The sequence below is a fragment of the Fistularia commersonii genome, chromosome 6 (genome assembly GCF_037954325.1).
Source record: "Fistularia commersonii isolate RoL2024-O1a breed Wild chromosome 6, RoL_Fcom_v1.0, whole genome shotgun sequence".
NCBI lineage: Eukaryota > Metazoa > Chordata > Actinopteri > Syngnathiformes > Fistulariidae > Fistularia > Fistularia commersonii.
The window spans coordinates 8,935,003-8,949,694 of NC_141289.1; the positions used below are offsets into that span (position 1 = coordinate 8,935,003).

Consider the following 14,692-nt stretch of genomic DNA (forward strand, 5'->3'; position numbering starts at 1 on the left):
GTTAAAAAGTGCATCACGCTGTTTGTCCGCTCACGGCGATGTCGGAGCCGACCGATCCCGAAACCCCCTTTTCGCATTGTCCTCACGCGTGCGAGCACAGCTCCGCCACCTCCGTGACGCATTTGGATTTTGAAGCTGAATGGTGACGGAGACAAAGATGCTGCATTTACAACGTTCATAAAATGAAGTTTTTCTTTACTCCAACATGAGCAGAAGTAGACTAAGCTGGGTTGTTTGTTGTTTTTTTTTTGCCACGATAACCTGTAAACGTCAGCGTGAGCAGCTATCTTGAATAGAAACCTAGTGTTAAGGGTTAATATATCATTACCAGCTACCTACACTAGAATGTCATGTTATAGGTCACAGTAGAAAAATCCCTGCCCAGCGATACGGAGGCCTACGAATGCTTGTATCGGATATTAAGGCAAAGTTAGCGCCAGCTGCTCTAATAGTTGCGATGAGGAAGGTGAGCGATGAGGACTTGCTTTTTTGATAACTACAGATTTTAGAGTTAAATCTAAAAACATGAAAATAAACAGTCAGAGGTATGAATCAGCTGGCAAACACCTGCAAGGCGGCTGTGGACGACCACTTCGAAGCTGCTCGCTTGATGTTGCTTTCGAGTCAAATGGCAGGTAAATGGATAAAGGATCGATGGTAATTGTCAGGGAAAAAAAAAAAAAAAAAACACAGAAAACAAAAAATTATACTCACCACAGCCACATAGATGCTCTGCTCAATATGTAACAGCGATTTATTTAGCCGCTCATTTCAAATCCTCAAGGGGGTAAAAAAATCAAAACAAAAAAAAACAAAACTTTATTTCAACTTCTGTAAAGAAAAAAAATAAGCGCAGAGGAAAAGCAGAAGCGTCCTGTGCCTTCACTTCTCCACAATTAGTCAATGGAACTAAACCTTTACGCGATGAAAGTTTCTTTTTTCGTAAATCTTAAAAAAAAAAAAAAAAAAACAATAAGCCGGAATAAGAGGCCGCTTGATTTGGAGCATCTATTTACCACAAGCAGACAAGCAGGGAACTTTGTAGATCAGAAGCTGCCAAACGCTGGCAGCTTCATTTTTCTTATTGCCCCATTGTGTCGCATGAGGGGCTCTTCAGAAATATGTCAGACAATGACAACGATGGAAACCGCGGTCGCATGGGGGTATAACTCGCCGCGGAGGGGGGTTAGGGACGAGAATTGGGATGTACGGCTGTGTTAATTCAGAGTGCTCGCAACGTAAAACAGGATGGAGCTGAAAACAATGACAACGTTACATATCAAGGACTTCACTTTATACGGACGACAAATCAGAGACGCAAAAAGGGTGGTGGTGGTGGGGGGGGGGGGGGGGGGGGTTGGGGGGGGCAGCATCGGTTTCCATTGTGTGAGGCTGGGAACGTCTGCTCTGCCCTGCACGCGAGCCGTCGGTTAGCGGTAGCAGGGGAAGAGTCAAACCACAGTGGCAACGTGTTGTAGAAACCCTCCAAGCAAGGAAAAAGTCTTTGATCCAGCACAAACAACAGCAGCTCCATTTCTGCTCCCTGTAGGCAGCAGACCCCCCCCCCCCTCCTTCCCCCCCCGAGCCCACGGCCGGCTTTGGCACGCATTCAAAAGAACCAGGTTCTCCGATGGAGGTTCCTAATGACATCGCTCCACGTTTGCTTCCTCCGGGCGGCAGGTTCACCCCCCCCCCCCCATTCCCCCCCGGCAGGTAGTTCACCGACCGATCGCTTCCTCGTCTGCTGGGGCAAGGGGTGGGGGATGGGAGGGCACGAGGGTTGGGGCGCTACTACGTGTTTTCATCAGCGCATGTACATGAAGTGAAGCTTATAAATCCCCGTTTCCGGACAAATCGGGGGTCTTTCACATGCAGGAAAGAGCGTCGCGCTGTGACTTCCTGCTTTCACCGGGCCCTGTCATCGTCCTTCTCCGTCTAATTCCCCCTCTGGTCTTTTTCTTTCACATGACCGAGCAACTTTTGGCTTTGTCCTTCCGGAGGTCCGTGGCCACGGCCGCCAGGTCGGGCCTGCCGGGCATGTGTGAAATCCTCTTAGTGGCGCGGGAGGCCTTGCTGCGCTTGATGTTCTTGTTGTTCTTGTTGATGCAGGCCAGCGTGGCCACGTGGAAAATGTCCCTGACGCTGTTCTCCGACTGCTGGGCCGAGCACTCGATGTACGGCGCCGAGATTTGCTTGGCCATGCTGGATCCCTGCGGAGGGCAGAGGGGCAAACGGGGTCAGCGGCCGGGAGGAAAGGCTTACGGGTTAAAGGTGAATTTCTCAGATCTCCTTAGGTGAGACGTGCATCATTAGTTCAAACTTAAGCTATTATTTTGGCTTCTGAGCTGCTTCCGAGAGGTAAGCCTGCCGCAAGGCCGTCTGGGGCAATCGGCGGTATTAGCCCGGTTAGGCCAACACGGAATTTCATAGCAACGTAGCATTTTAACCGACAGCTACAATAAAGTGTCTGTTAGCCAATTAGCTGCTAGCCATTATCATCATGAGCGAATACAAAATGTATTTTTTGGTAGATAACTGCATCTGCCCGAGTGGGGGCAGAATATTTATCGCAGCGAGGCTGAGACGGACTTGCCGGGACCTCACCGGAGGTGTTACGGCCCGTTCCAACACATGTCGGTTGGTTTATGTAAATATACAATAAAAAGGTCAGAGGAGGATGTCGGGCCCCCCGGCTGCACCAGGGGCCTCGTTGCTCCGGTCACAGGCCAACGGAAGACATATATATTCATACATTGCCAGACGACGGAACTCCATGACCACCAAGTGTGCACAAGGTGACAAGCCGCCTCCATATGGTACTGCAAAATACTCTTTAAAAACAATGTTTTCTTTTTAACACCGTCTGCTCCCCTCTTTGGATTTGAATCTGTTGCATGAGAAAATTCGTAGAGATTTACTCGCACAATGCGGGACAGCAGCGATCAACAGCTCCACTGTTATGTAGACCTTTTGCGGCCGTCGGTTTCTGCACACACCTAGATAAAGTCTGGAAAAAGCTCACATAGCTTGACACTTTTCCCTGAGTGGGGGATTTGTTAGAGAACCTTCATAGGAAGTGTAAATACACGGAAAAGCAGCTTGGATTGGTGACACTTTTCAGGAACTAATTAAAACTGCTGCAATTATTTTAAAAGGTCCAGGGACAATTAAACATGGCTTAAATTAAAGATGTGCAGTCATTCATGCTTCACTATTACCTTTGAATTGAATGCGTTTAAATAGATTTTGCAGGCGTACCTGGTCGTAGGACACCGGTGTCTGCCGGTGGTTGGAGAGCTCCACCAGCGTGCTCAGGTCCGTGCGCAGGTCCGACTTGCAGCCGACCAGCAGCATCTTCGTGTTCGGACAAAACTCCTGGATCTCGCCTTTCCACTGGGGAGCAAAGATAAAAGGTCTCAATCATGCATTATTCATACCTCGCTTGCTCATTCGTTCAGCGGCAGCAGGACAAAGAGGGAATGATCTACCGCCGCCCCCTGGATAGGGTCTAATCATCAGCAGATCAATACTGCAGTCCAGTTTCCGAAATGATAAATTTAAATAAACTTGACAATAGCTCAAACTTGTGAAACGCTGCCAAGACATTAGACCCCACGAGTTACGCCCCGAGTCACCCACCTACTAAGAACAAAGGTTGGAGCAGCAAATAATCCCCCGTGTTTCCTGCCTGACAACAATACGTGCCCTGTGATCGATGGAATTTCTTCGGGGGCTTTAATCGGAGGCTAATGTGCCTTTCGGGAAGGCTCTTTGGGAGGATCAAGTTCATCAGCATCTAAAGAGGAAATCGTGTTGAGCTGTGTCGGTCTGCAGCAACACTGCGTGACTCAAAGCCGAGACCCCGGCTCGATCAAACTGTCTGATACGCAACCGGAAGCTGACTGAGCATCTAAGACCTAGCTCCGTCCCTGTTGGGATTTTTGGCCTGAGAACAGTAAGAACTGGAACAGGCGCCGGGCCAAAGGCTGTACCGTTCACTGGTGCAGCTCACGCCTGAAGGTGAACCTCCTGTTCGACCTTCAGGTTGCAAGGACACGGAAAATGTACCCATGATCAGTTTTCTTCAACTAGCTACGTATACATAAATTGTCTCTCTCTCGCATCTTGTCGATAATTGAACCGCTCCATTTGAGGACTGCAAATGGCCTTAACTTCCTGTCCCTGGTCCAAGGGAACCAGTGTTCACCCTTCTCATCGGCGTTGGTTTTTGTCTGTCATTGATCGAAGTTTGATAAGACCAGAACTGAGATACGAGGTGGCGTTATCACCGGTTTTGACCAACCTGTGGTTCCTACCACAACAATCTGGCGGTTGGTGAATACAAGGATGTGTTCGTGAGTAAAGGCTGGCCACACATCTATCACAGGTCATTTTTCGAGGTTTTGAGACAGCCAACCTTAATTTGCAAACAAAACCAAGATAAAGCGCCTTGCAGATCCTGAGGGGGTTTAAATTTGGGTGCCATATTGTTTGATTCACGTGCATGTTGGACAGTAGACCCATCATCATGATCCTGCTACTGGATCTCCGAGCCAGTAGCAACAACTTATAATCACAGGACTTAAGCATACAAGTCTTGTACCACGAGCTTTTTGTGGGACCATCAAAACGAAGAGTTTAGAGACGAGGGGTCAAGCAGATTTAAAGGGCAAATAACCTTCTTCAATACGCTGTCGAGGGTTTCCGGCCGGCTGATGTCAAAGCAGATGAGCACGGCGTCGGAATCCGGGTAGGAGAGAGGCCTTACGTTGTCGTAGTATGGAGATCCTGCAACAGGGAAGAAACGAGATACAGATATTAAACACAAACCACAAGTTTACCCAACACAGCTTGTAACTATGACCCTATTTTCACTTCATCCTTATGAATTATTGACTTCCTGCAGAGATCCCTTCCGCCGCTGTCCTGCAAACAAGCAAACATCTGAAGAACAGGTGGTCGGCGGAGCCGAGGATACTTTCAAGCTTCGCTTTGCTAGTGAATGTTTTTTCCCTCCTTAAAGATAATTAAGACAAGGATCCGGTTGCGATGGAAACCCGGGCTATCAGTGGTTTGGAGCAGATAACAAGCACGATTGCACTCATTTATCCCGGGCTGGTAGGGGGTGCCTTTTTAACCGAGATGACTTAAATGCCCCTAATAACATGAAATCTGATCATTCCATCACGGAGGAATGGTCTGCATTTAGGGCAGAGGCCAACGGCATAAAAATAAAACAATGGTCATTTCTCTTGGAACTTAAAGGAATCGTGCCAGTTTTATCACGGTGCGTACGGCAGCGGCTGAATTCGTAGCAACCGATGCAGGGAAAACAAATAAAAAAAAAAAAAAAAAGAAAGTGCTGAATGAAAAAAAAAAGATCCCCTTGTTGAAGACATCCTCGATGGAGGAACTTCAGAGTGAGGAAATCACTCGCTTCTCCAATTGAAACCATGTGTGAAGGAGACGCCCCGGCTCTTTGCCAGACATGGCAGCCAGGAAGGGCAGGGTGGAGGGGCAGGAGGGTGGAATGTCAAGGTGAGTCAAGATCACATGACGGGCGAGGGGCTGACCACACGCATGCGGCTGCCAAAAAATTTAGAGAATTTGTTTATGGTAACTGAAGGTTCTCCTGGGAGGTCCTTTCCAAACATTGCTCTGGGAGGGGGGGGGGTAGTACTGGAATGCATAGTGACACACACACACACACACACACACACACACAGACACTCTTCAGATCTAGGGTTCCTAATCTAAACAGTCTGGGTAGGAGATGACACCATTTAAACAATCCATGCTTCCTTCCAGGCCTGGCCATTGCACAACAAAGCAGGGGTACAATGAAAGTACCACCTCCCTCAGCTCAGGTTAACAGGGAGGGGGTTGGATGGAGCCCCTGGTTCTTTTCTAAGGGGGGGGCCGCTTCCAATCAAGGAAAAAATAAACAAATCTGTGAGGAAATATACAACTGTTAAGTGTGACCAATCAATAAGGGCGGCCCTGAACAGAGTGGTTAAATGGTTGCTTGTTTTTGACGTTTTGGTAATTTGGAGGTAAATGTTCTGGATTGCCGCGAGTCCTATCGCAGAGCAGTGGGCGCCGCCAGCTCTTCCACCAGATCAATTTTAGAATGCAAAGTGCTACGAGTGCCGCGTGCGATGGGTGCCCTCGCTGGTCTCGGGGGTTGCAGCCACTTCAGATGGCTATTTCTCGTTCCATTAAAGGTCTTCCTTTTCCAAGAGGCAACCCAAAAAGGCTGATAAGTGAACCAGAAGTGTAAACTAAATAAATAACTAAAAATCTGCACATCCTCAAGTGATCACTTGAGGCTGACCGCGAAGGCAAGCGAATCCGGCGGGTGCGTGAGGCTGGAACCGCTGCTGCTCAGTGAGCCACGAAGCAAGAAAGCATTTGCATCCCAGCTAACGTCCGCTGGACCAGCAAAGTTCCGGTTTGGCCTGCAGACACGTCGGAGGATTCAGGATCCTGTGTTACCGCTCAGGCTAAATGGATCGACTAATGGGACCTAAACCGACTGCAGTGGAAGCCTGTGCTCTTTTAGGGTTATTTTGAAAAAGACAAAACAAACAGCGGGGCAACTATCAGCTTCATTGAGACCCAAACTTATAGAGGCCTGTAAATGAAGTTTTGGTCTGTATGGATAAACTCATTCCGTCTTCTTCAATGACAATATCAATCACTACGTCGTACCGCTGGGTTATGAACAAATCCGGACATGGCCTTGTGGCACGGCAGGTAACAAGGTCACGTCTGATTTTATTTATAAGGTGCCAAAAACATTATCTAATGATACGTTCAATGTAGAGCGTCTCCAGACCACACTTTAACGGATTTCAAGAAATCCAACATTCCCCGATGACAGAGCACTTGGTGACAGCGGCGAGAAAACCTTGCACAGATCCCAGCATAATGTGGGCGGCCTTCTGTCTCAACCAGTTTGGGTCGAAGGGGAGAGCACAATCGAGATGGTGCAGAAATGATCTTACTAATAATAACAACAACTACAGCGGCAGCGCCGACAGTTACATGCTGATAACTGAAAAGATACATCAATATCTCCAATATTCACAAGAGAACTAATGGTGGACGTCTGCAGAGACGCTGGAGAAGAAGAAAGACGATGCAGTCGCTTTGGAACCTGCAACATGAAAGAACCCAAGTACTAGGGAGGAGTTGCCCATGCAAACAGCTAGTTTTAATAAACCATCGAAATGCATGGGTCAAAATTTAACAAGTTTTTACAAATCGCTGGTTGTTTCCATGCTGTGGAAAGCCGCTGGTCGTATGACATCAGGGATCCAACCCTCATGGCTACAGATTTAGAGACAACTTTTCTAACAGCGGTTGTTTGTTTAAGCAATAATGAAATTCTTTACCATTCATAGAATTCAGCAATAGGATTTTTTTCCTGAAATACTGAGGCAAGAGTTTGTCTGAATTAATACTCGTAGTCGCTTGAAAAAATAAGTACGGATGCTGACTGAGCATCAGACCAGGATAAAAACAGAGCACATCAGCTTTAAGTCCCTGTCACAAACCGTTTTTGATTTGAAGGTCTTGTTTCTCTCAGACTTCGTCCTCAGGGGTCTTTTGGAAACAATCCCAGAGGTAAAAAAGAAAAGGCAACTATCGCTGATGCGACACAAGAAGAGCAAGGTGAGGAGGAATTCGGGATCAACCACAAGAATTACTTTACAATTTTTCACACCCGTCTTGCGCGGTCAGGATCACATCGCTTGTCTTTTCGGCCAATTTAAAAAAAAAAAATTTAAGCCGGCCCTCGGCTCCAGGAACCAATCATTGGAAAATAAGATCCCTCGGCTAAAAGGGACGGCCGGAGTTGACATTCTGCAATGAATTGTTTTCTAACAAAAGTAATGAGAGAAAACATGAATCCGAGTCATTAGGTACAGTGTGCATGCATGGATGCATGCATGCATGCTTGAGGTCCTGTTTCCCCATGTCTCTGTATTTATTCACATAATTCCTTGCATTTACCAGCAGATTAAAAAAAAAAAAAAAAAAACACACACAAAGCTGCAAATCCTATGAATAAATCTATTTCTCACTTTGCAATGTAAACAGAAGAGAGAATAAGCCGCAACTACCAGCGAGGTGCAGAACTTGCAGAGGTGAGGCGAAGAGTGTGCACGAGTGTCCCATGTTCTTCAGGGGACGTTTAATGGTGTGGGGGGGGGTGGCTTGTATTTTTTTGGTCTTATCTGCTGCTGTCTCACCGCTTTAGACCGGCATTTAAGACTCAGCTATGCTTTGAGGTCATCTTCCGGCCCACCAGAAAGATAAGAGAAACCTCACACACACACACACACACACACACACACACACACACACACCCACCCGACCTGGTGACTGTCATCTAATTAGCTTCTGTCATTGTTCTCCCACAGGACTTCTAAAATTGGAAAGACACACCCTGTCCTCCCTTGCTTGCAAAACACGCACGTACACGCACGCATGCACACACACTTCTGTGTCAAGCTTGCAACAACAATAAAAAAAATAACAAAACAACGTGCACACCAAAGAGAGAATACGCCGTGATCTGAAAACAATAGCAAACGTCCTCAGTGTTTTTGTTTTTTTTTCCCCCCCCTCTCCCGCTGAGCAGTTGAGCTGGAGGGATTCCAAGATTTCAAAAATGTTCTTCCTCCCCGGTTCGGTAATGTGTATTTTCAAGCCGGTTTCCACGCCGCCCGGCACCGCTCTGTGCAAGAAACACACTTAAAAGCGAGACGGAAAATACATTCCACTCGGCTCACATGACGCGACTCATTTTTCACATTTCCCAGATGTGCCCGCCGCAGAGAAGACCTCAAATCGCACTAAAGTTAACTTCTCTGTAATCTGGTTAAGAACCTCCCTCGGTAAAGAACAGGACGAGTCACACAGACGATTGCCTGACGTTCGCTTGGTCTCGCACACAAATGCTGTCCGTCCCCGAGGTGAGCCAGCTGTGACTGAAGGTCAGAAAGCACAGCAACAGGCCTGCTGCCTGCCAGAGTTACTGCATAGCTAACATAGTTGTAACAGCAAATGTGCGCACGTGTGTGTGTGTGTGTTAAGGTGTAAAACCTGCAGGCACACCTGTGGCAACAAAAAGGTGACAGGCGGCTCCAGCCACAGTCTCCAACACCGCAGGTCCTTTATAACCTTTAAACGGCCTTCGACGCAAAGAGCAATTTCACGAGTGGTTACCGAGTCCCCTGCCGCATTCCTCCAGCTTGAATGTGGATTTAAAAAAAAAAAAAAAAATCACACATCCAGTCATCCCTTTTAAGGTTATTTATCATTTAATTAGTAGAAATGTTCCCCTCTGGGGTGGGTTTATGATCGTAACGCTGTAGTGGGGTACGAGATTGCATGTTGCGGTGTTCTATGATTCAATACATCATAAAATGTTCCAGTAACAAGATGGATTTTGCAATAGGAAGCGCTATTAACTCCAGGAAGTGTTGACTTACAACACAGAAGACTGTCGGGACCCCAGAATCAGACCTTTAATATATCAGAAGATCATCTCTCCCCATCTAACCCTCTCCTCTCACACCAACCAACTTCCTGTCCTCCGTACCTCCATCCATAAATCTTCTCTCTAACTCGTGCCTGGATCCTCCACCATCCCTCCAAACCACCTCGGTATGAGCTTATCTCCAAAACATCTAAACGTGCGCTGTCCCTCTGATGGACTTGTTCGTTGCACCCACGCCCCATTACTGTCAATAATCCATTTCTCTTTCTAAACCCCAGAACCAACCAGCAGGTTTATTTAAAAACAAACAAACCCAAGTGTGATCTTTCAATGACTCATGATGACTAAAACGTTCATTCCTTAATTAATTCTGCAGTGACAAAATGGCCCGCAGTTAACGACAATCTGGCAAATTCTAAAAATATATTTTTTGGTCACTAAAAGACCAAAATAAAAGGATAGCAAAAGCATATATAAATACATTTTTGGCAGAAATCCACTCAGATCTACAATTTGCTCATAATTGATTGTTTTGGGTTTCTTTTTGCTACCTATCCAGCTTCACTGTGGACAGGAAAATAAGAACGTCATCGAACCCGCGGCGAGAAGAAAAAAAAGCATCCAGATGTAAAACCCAAACGGAGATGAGCTGCTCACATCGATACAGCTGTACACCGAACAGGTGAAGGGGGCGTGGGTTCTGCAGAGAAAGGCGACACGCGGGAAGAGCTCGGTGTCAAGAGCGGCGCGACACAAATTCCCTCCATGACACCGGCGGACAGGAAGTCCATTAATCGGCTCTCTGTTAGTTCATACGGCCCCGTCAGTCCCGTCAGCTCAGGCTTCTCTCCGCTCGGCAAATTCCGCCTTAATTCGACCGGACCCCTCTCTTCCCCTCCGTCCCTCCAGGGCTTTGGAGGGCCGAGCCGCTTCTCTTTCACCCTTCTAAGGCTCTGGGCCCGCCGGCCACAATAGGGGTCTTTGTGGAGAAGGAAGTAGAAACCTTTAGTCTGAGGAATTCCAGACATGCAGCTCCAATTCACTGAGCCCAGAAATGTGATCCAACGCAACAATGGCTGCCGACACAGGAATGGTACACTGTGTGTGTGTGTGTGTGTGAGAGAGAGAGATACCAGCTTACTGTGCATGAAAACTGTCTGGCAAACCAAAAAACTTGCTCTGAGAACTACAGGATGTTATCTAGGAAGCTGGAACCAAAGTGTATCCAACTTTCTTGGCCTTTTTTCTTTTTTTTAGAGTATTGAAATTTAACCCAAATTAAAAAAAAAAAAAAAATCACATCCCTAATTATTTTAATTCCATTCTACAGTTTTTTTTTTTTTTTTGTATTTTAACCCTGAGATCATTATTTCAGTGCAGAGTGCGTCAGTTTACAATGGAACTATGGTGACAAACCCCCTATAAAACACTTGTGACCCAACCTTTCGCAATACAGCTTATCTTGGCTCCTTGTCAGGCAGCTGTTTTGGTAAAAACGCACCAAGCTCGTCTCCCGGTTCCTTCTAGAAGTAAAACAAAAGGTCACAAGTGACCTCCAGCCACTGCGGCCATTTGCTTGTTTCCATGACAAACGGTGTCAAAACGCCCCGTAGTGCGACTTTAGGCGGCACGCAAGCGTTCTGTAATCAGAGGCATCAGCACGCAGCGTGACGCTGTCCCCTTTCCGTACAGCTGTCGTTCCAACTCGGTGATTGCCGCCCCCCCTTCTGTTAACCAGGATGGGGTAATAATGGCACAACATTACCACCTCAGCTATGTGAAGCCCTGTGTCACTGTGCGACGGGGGGGGGGGGGATAGACATAGAGGAAAAAAAAAATGAAATCACAGCTGCTTTGAGAGCAGACTATGCAAAATCGGGATTACTGCGCTGGTTTTCTTTATTGACGCGCAGGCAAAAATAAAGATGCCTGTTTACTGACTCCTTATAAACCGGCGTATAAAACAGGATTAATTGCACGACTACTTAATTTCCTCTCCGGTGATGAGCTAGAGAGGGATCTGAAGGTGCTGAGCCCCGTCTCTCTGCCCGCCCTCACCAACAAACAACGTCGCGGGCCTTGCAGACGAGCAGACAGACAGACAGCAATAACCACTTCCTCCGCGGGTGAAAGAAGTGTGAAGCATCAAAAGATACGGCGCAGACCCGCCTTCAGGCCAGTGAGGTGGGTGGGACAAATGGAAGGTGATACAACTATTTACTCTTTCACGCGCACGCGCCCACACACACACACGCACACACACACACGCGCACGCACAGGAGTCACTCATTCGGCCATTCATCACTACAGAACAAAACCCCTGCCATGGTTGTGTGTAGGTGTGTATTTGTATAGGGGTGGAGGGCTTCCTTGTCTGTCTGTTTATCTTCATTTTCTGCGTCCTGGTATTTGTTGAGTGCATTTCAGGGTTGCAAACACACACACACGCACGCACACAGGAGGAGGAATCGATTGGATTGGCCGTTGGTACATACAAAAGACCCACTGCAGCCCGAAAGCGGCATCAATCAGTCACTGAGTGAGACGGTGTGCGTGTGTGTCTTGGGTCTAGCTTCATCACACATCCAGTGATCTTACAGGGACCACCCCAACTCACACACACACATACACACACACAGTTTTATGAAGCAGAGAAAAAGAAAAACGGCTCTAGGCAGCCGGCCAGCATGCTGTGATAAAACAAAAATTCTCACTCTGGCTGGCTTTCATTTCTCTGCCTGTCACATTGCACATAAACTGCAGGGGTGATAGAATTTTGAAATCTGGAAAGAATTACCCTTGTTTTTCATTTCCTCTTGTGGGGATAAAATAAGTTGGAAAAAAAAATGTATACATATTGCTTGGAGGCTAGCTGAGGATCCGGTTTGTAGAAAAATCTAGTAGATTGATCCAGTGGGGGTTCTTTTATTTAAAAAAAAAAAAAAAAAAAAAGTCTAAGTTCCTCAGCCACCGCTCAGGAATTCCATGTCGGAGACAAGCAACAGCTGGCAGTCGGTTTGCCCCCGCCCATCTCACACACACACATACATTTGCAACACACGCATGTTTCGCTCATGCCTCCCTGACTGGCTGCTGTGATATTCAATGTCTGAGCATTGATGGATAGGGTAATGGGGTTTGTTTACACACACACACACACACACACACACACACACACACACACACACACACACACACACACACACACAAACAAAGCAGCTGGTTTGGAACCCTGAGCACAAAGTCCAACCAACATGAGGAGGAAAAAAAAGAAAAAGAGCCAATACAAATGTTGCAAAACTAAACTTTCCCAAGTTTTTCCGAGGATGTTATCCAGATGTATGAATAGGAGCTGATTTCAGCCTGTTATTGTCCTTCTCCCTCTTATCAATTACATCAGGAAAAACAGATTCGGATTGGTTTCAAGACAGCTGGGATCCGGAGAAGGTAAAAGTTAAATGACCGGCGTCCATTTGAGCCTCAGTTCGCCCTGAGCTTGTAGCAACTTGTCACTTCACAACAGCCAGGTTGGGATTTAACCTGGCTTTATCTATCAAAATGGGTCACAGATTAATTCCATCATTTAAACACACAAACACACACACACACCTGGGTGTCGTGTGCGTGTGTGCAGACACATTTGACCTCTCAGGTGTCACACTGAGCCTGTGAAGCATCTGAGGAGGAGGTGGGGGGGGGAGGTGCGTGTCTGTGCGTGTCCGGACATCTCACTCCCGCGACAGTTCGGTGCGTGATTACCTGAGGTGTCCCACAGACTCAGCTCGATCCTCTGCGTGTCAATCTCGAAGCTGGCCGTGTAGTTTTCAAACACCGTGGGGACGTAGCTCTGCAGGAAAAGAGAAATTAAAAAAACAAAACACGGGTTCACGTACAGGAGCACAGGAGTATTGCTTGCAGCGTGACATCATCTATGCATACCCGAAGAAATAAATACACGTATCCATCACTGCGGACGGGAAGTGTCACGCCGGTGCGTCCACGGAGGTGACAAAGCGTGTGCGTGTGCGTGTGTCTCACCTCTGGGAAGCAGTCCTTGGCAAACACGTGAAGCAGCGCAGTCTTCCCGCACTGGCTATCCCCAACCACCACGATCTTACACTTCACACTCGGGCTGGGCTCCATGCCGGGCTTCGCGGACGGTTTGCGGCTTGGCCGTCTCTCCCTCATTGATTTCAGCCGCGGCGAAATGAGAGAAAACTAGTCCACCGTTGTGTGAGTGTGGGTGTTTTTTGTTTGTTTGTTTGTTTGTGTGAGTTCTGCTGGGCAGCCGGTGTGGAGCTACGTCGCCGGTGCGTCCGCCTGCTCTGAACCGGCACGTTCCATTTGCTCGCAGTTTATACTCTCGCAGGAACCAATAGCAGAGGCGCTCACGCGCATGCGCTTTACCGTCCGTCCGCCATGATGGCGCCCCCGCTTGGTTAGAGGAGACGACGGCTCACAGAATTCCATTAAGAATTAATGATAAGATCCTTTCCTTAAGGCTTTGTCAGATGTTGTTAATTAAAACAGTTAAAATGGTAACAGCAACAACAATGATTATGTTGATTATAATAATAACAATAGTCATTTTAATAATTAATGTTGATGCTTGTATGTTTATTTCAAGTACGAATGACGGAGTGTCTCTTTATCAGGGGTGGGCAATTATTTTGGCAGGTGGGCCACATTTCTTATTTAATTTTTATGCGAGGGCCAACTAGGTAGCATGTAAGTTGAGCAAAATGAAAAATTGCATTTTAAATATTTACATTTTTTTTTGCATTTTATTTCATCTTTAAAATCATCAATCAAAGAAAATAGTTCAGCGGGCCGGATAAAAAAGCTTAACGAGCCGGATTAGGCCCGCGGGGCGTACAATGCCCAGGTCTGCTCTACAGGACTATCTCAGAAAATTAGAATATTTTGATAAAGTTCTTTATCTTCTGTAATGCAATAAAAAATATATTTTTCATGATATTCTACTATTTTGAGATAGGATTTTTGAGTTTTCTTAAGATGTAAGCCATAATAAGCAATATTAAAATAATAAAAGGCTTGCAATATTTTAGTTGATTTGTAATGAATCCAGAATATATGACTTTATTGTTTTTGTAGTTGTGTTACAGAACATAAAGAACTTTATCACAATATTCTAATTTTCTGAGACAGTCCTGTATACGA

At 46.6% G+C, this 14,692-nt stretch overlaps 1 protein-coding gene across 1 annotated transcript; it reads right to left on the minus strand.

Annotated features, from left to right (window-relative positions):
• Nucleotides 1–1,822: 1,822 nt before the first annotated feature.
• On the minus strand, nt 1,823–13,838 carry rnd3a (Rho family GTPase 3a). Its single transcript, XM_086148001.1, has 5 exons — nt 13,550–13,838; nt 13,271–13,358; nt 4,679–4,788; nt 3,259–3,393; nt 1,823–2,210 (listed from the first exon to the last, which is right to left on the minus strand). Exons 1-5 carry the CDS (start codon nt 13,697–13,699, stop codon nt 1,962–1,964), a joined length of 732 nt encoding a protein of 243 aa, XP_086004127.1. The 5' UTR covers nt 13,700–13,838; the 3' UTR covers nt 1,823–1,961.
• Between the last annotated feature and the right edge of the window lie 854 nt (nt 13,839–14,692).

Bases quoted from the DNA above. Each gene is read 5' to 3' on its own strand.
- rnd3a (XM_086148001.1), bottom strand. From the start codon at position 13,699: ATGAGGGAGAGACGGCCAAGCCGCAAACCGTCCGCGAAGCCCGGCATG. The intron at 13,359-13,549 runs GTGAGACACACG...CTTTTCCTGCAG, and splicing joins CCAAGGACTGCTTCCCAGAG to AGCTACGTCCCCACGGTGTT. The intron at 4,789-13,270 runs GTAATCACGCAC...TCCCTGTTGCAG, and splicing joins GAGTCTGTGGGACACCTCAG to GATCTCCATACTACGACAAC.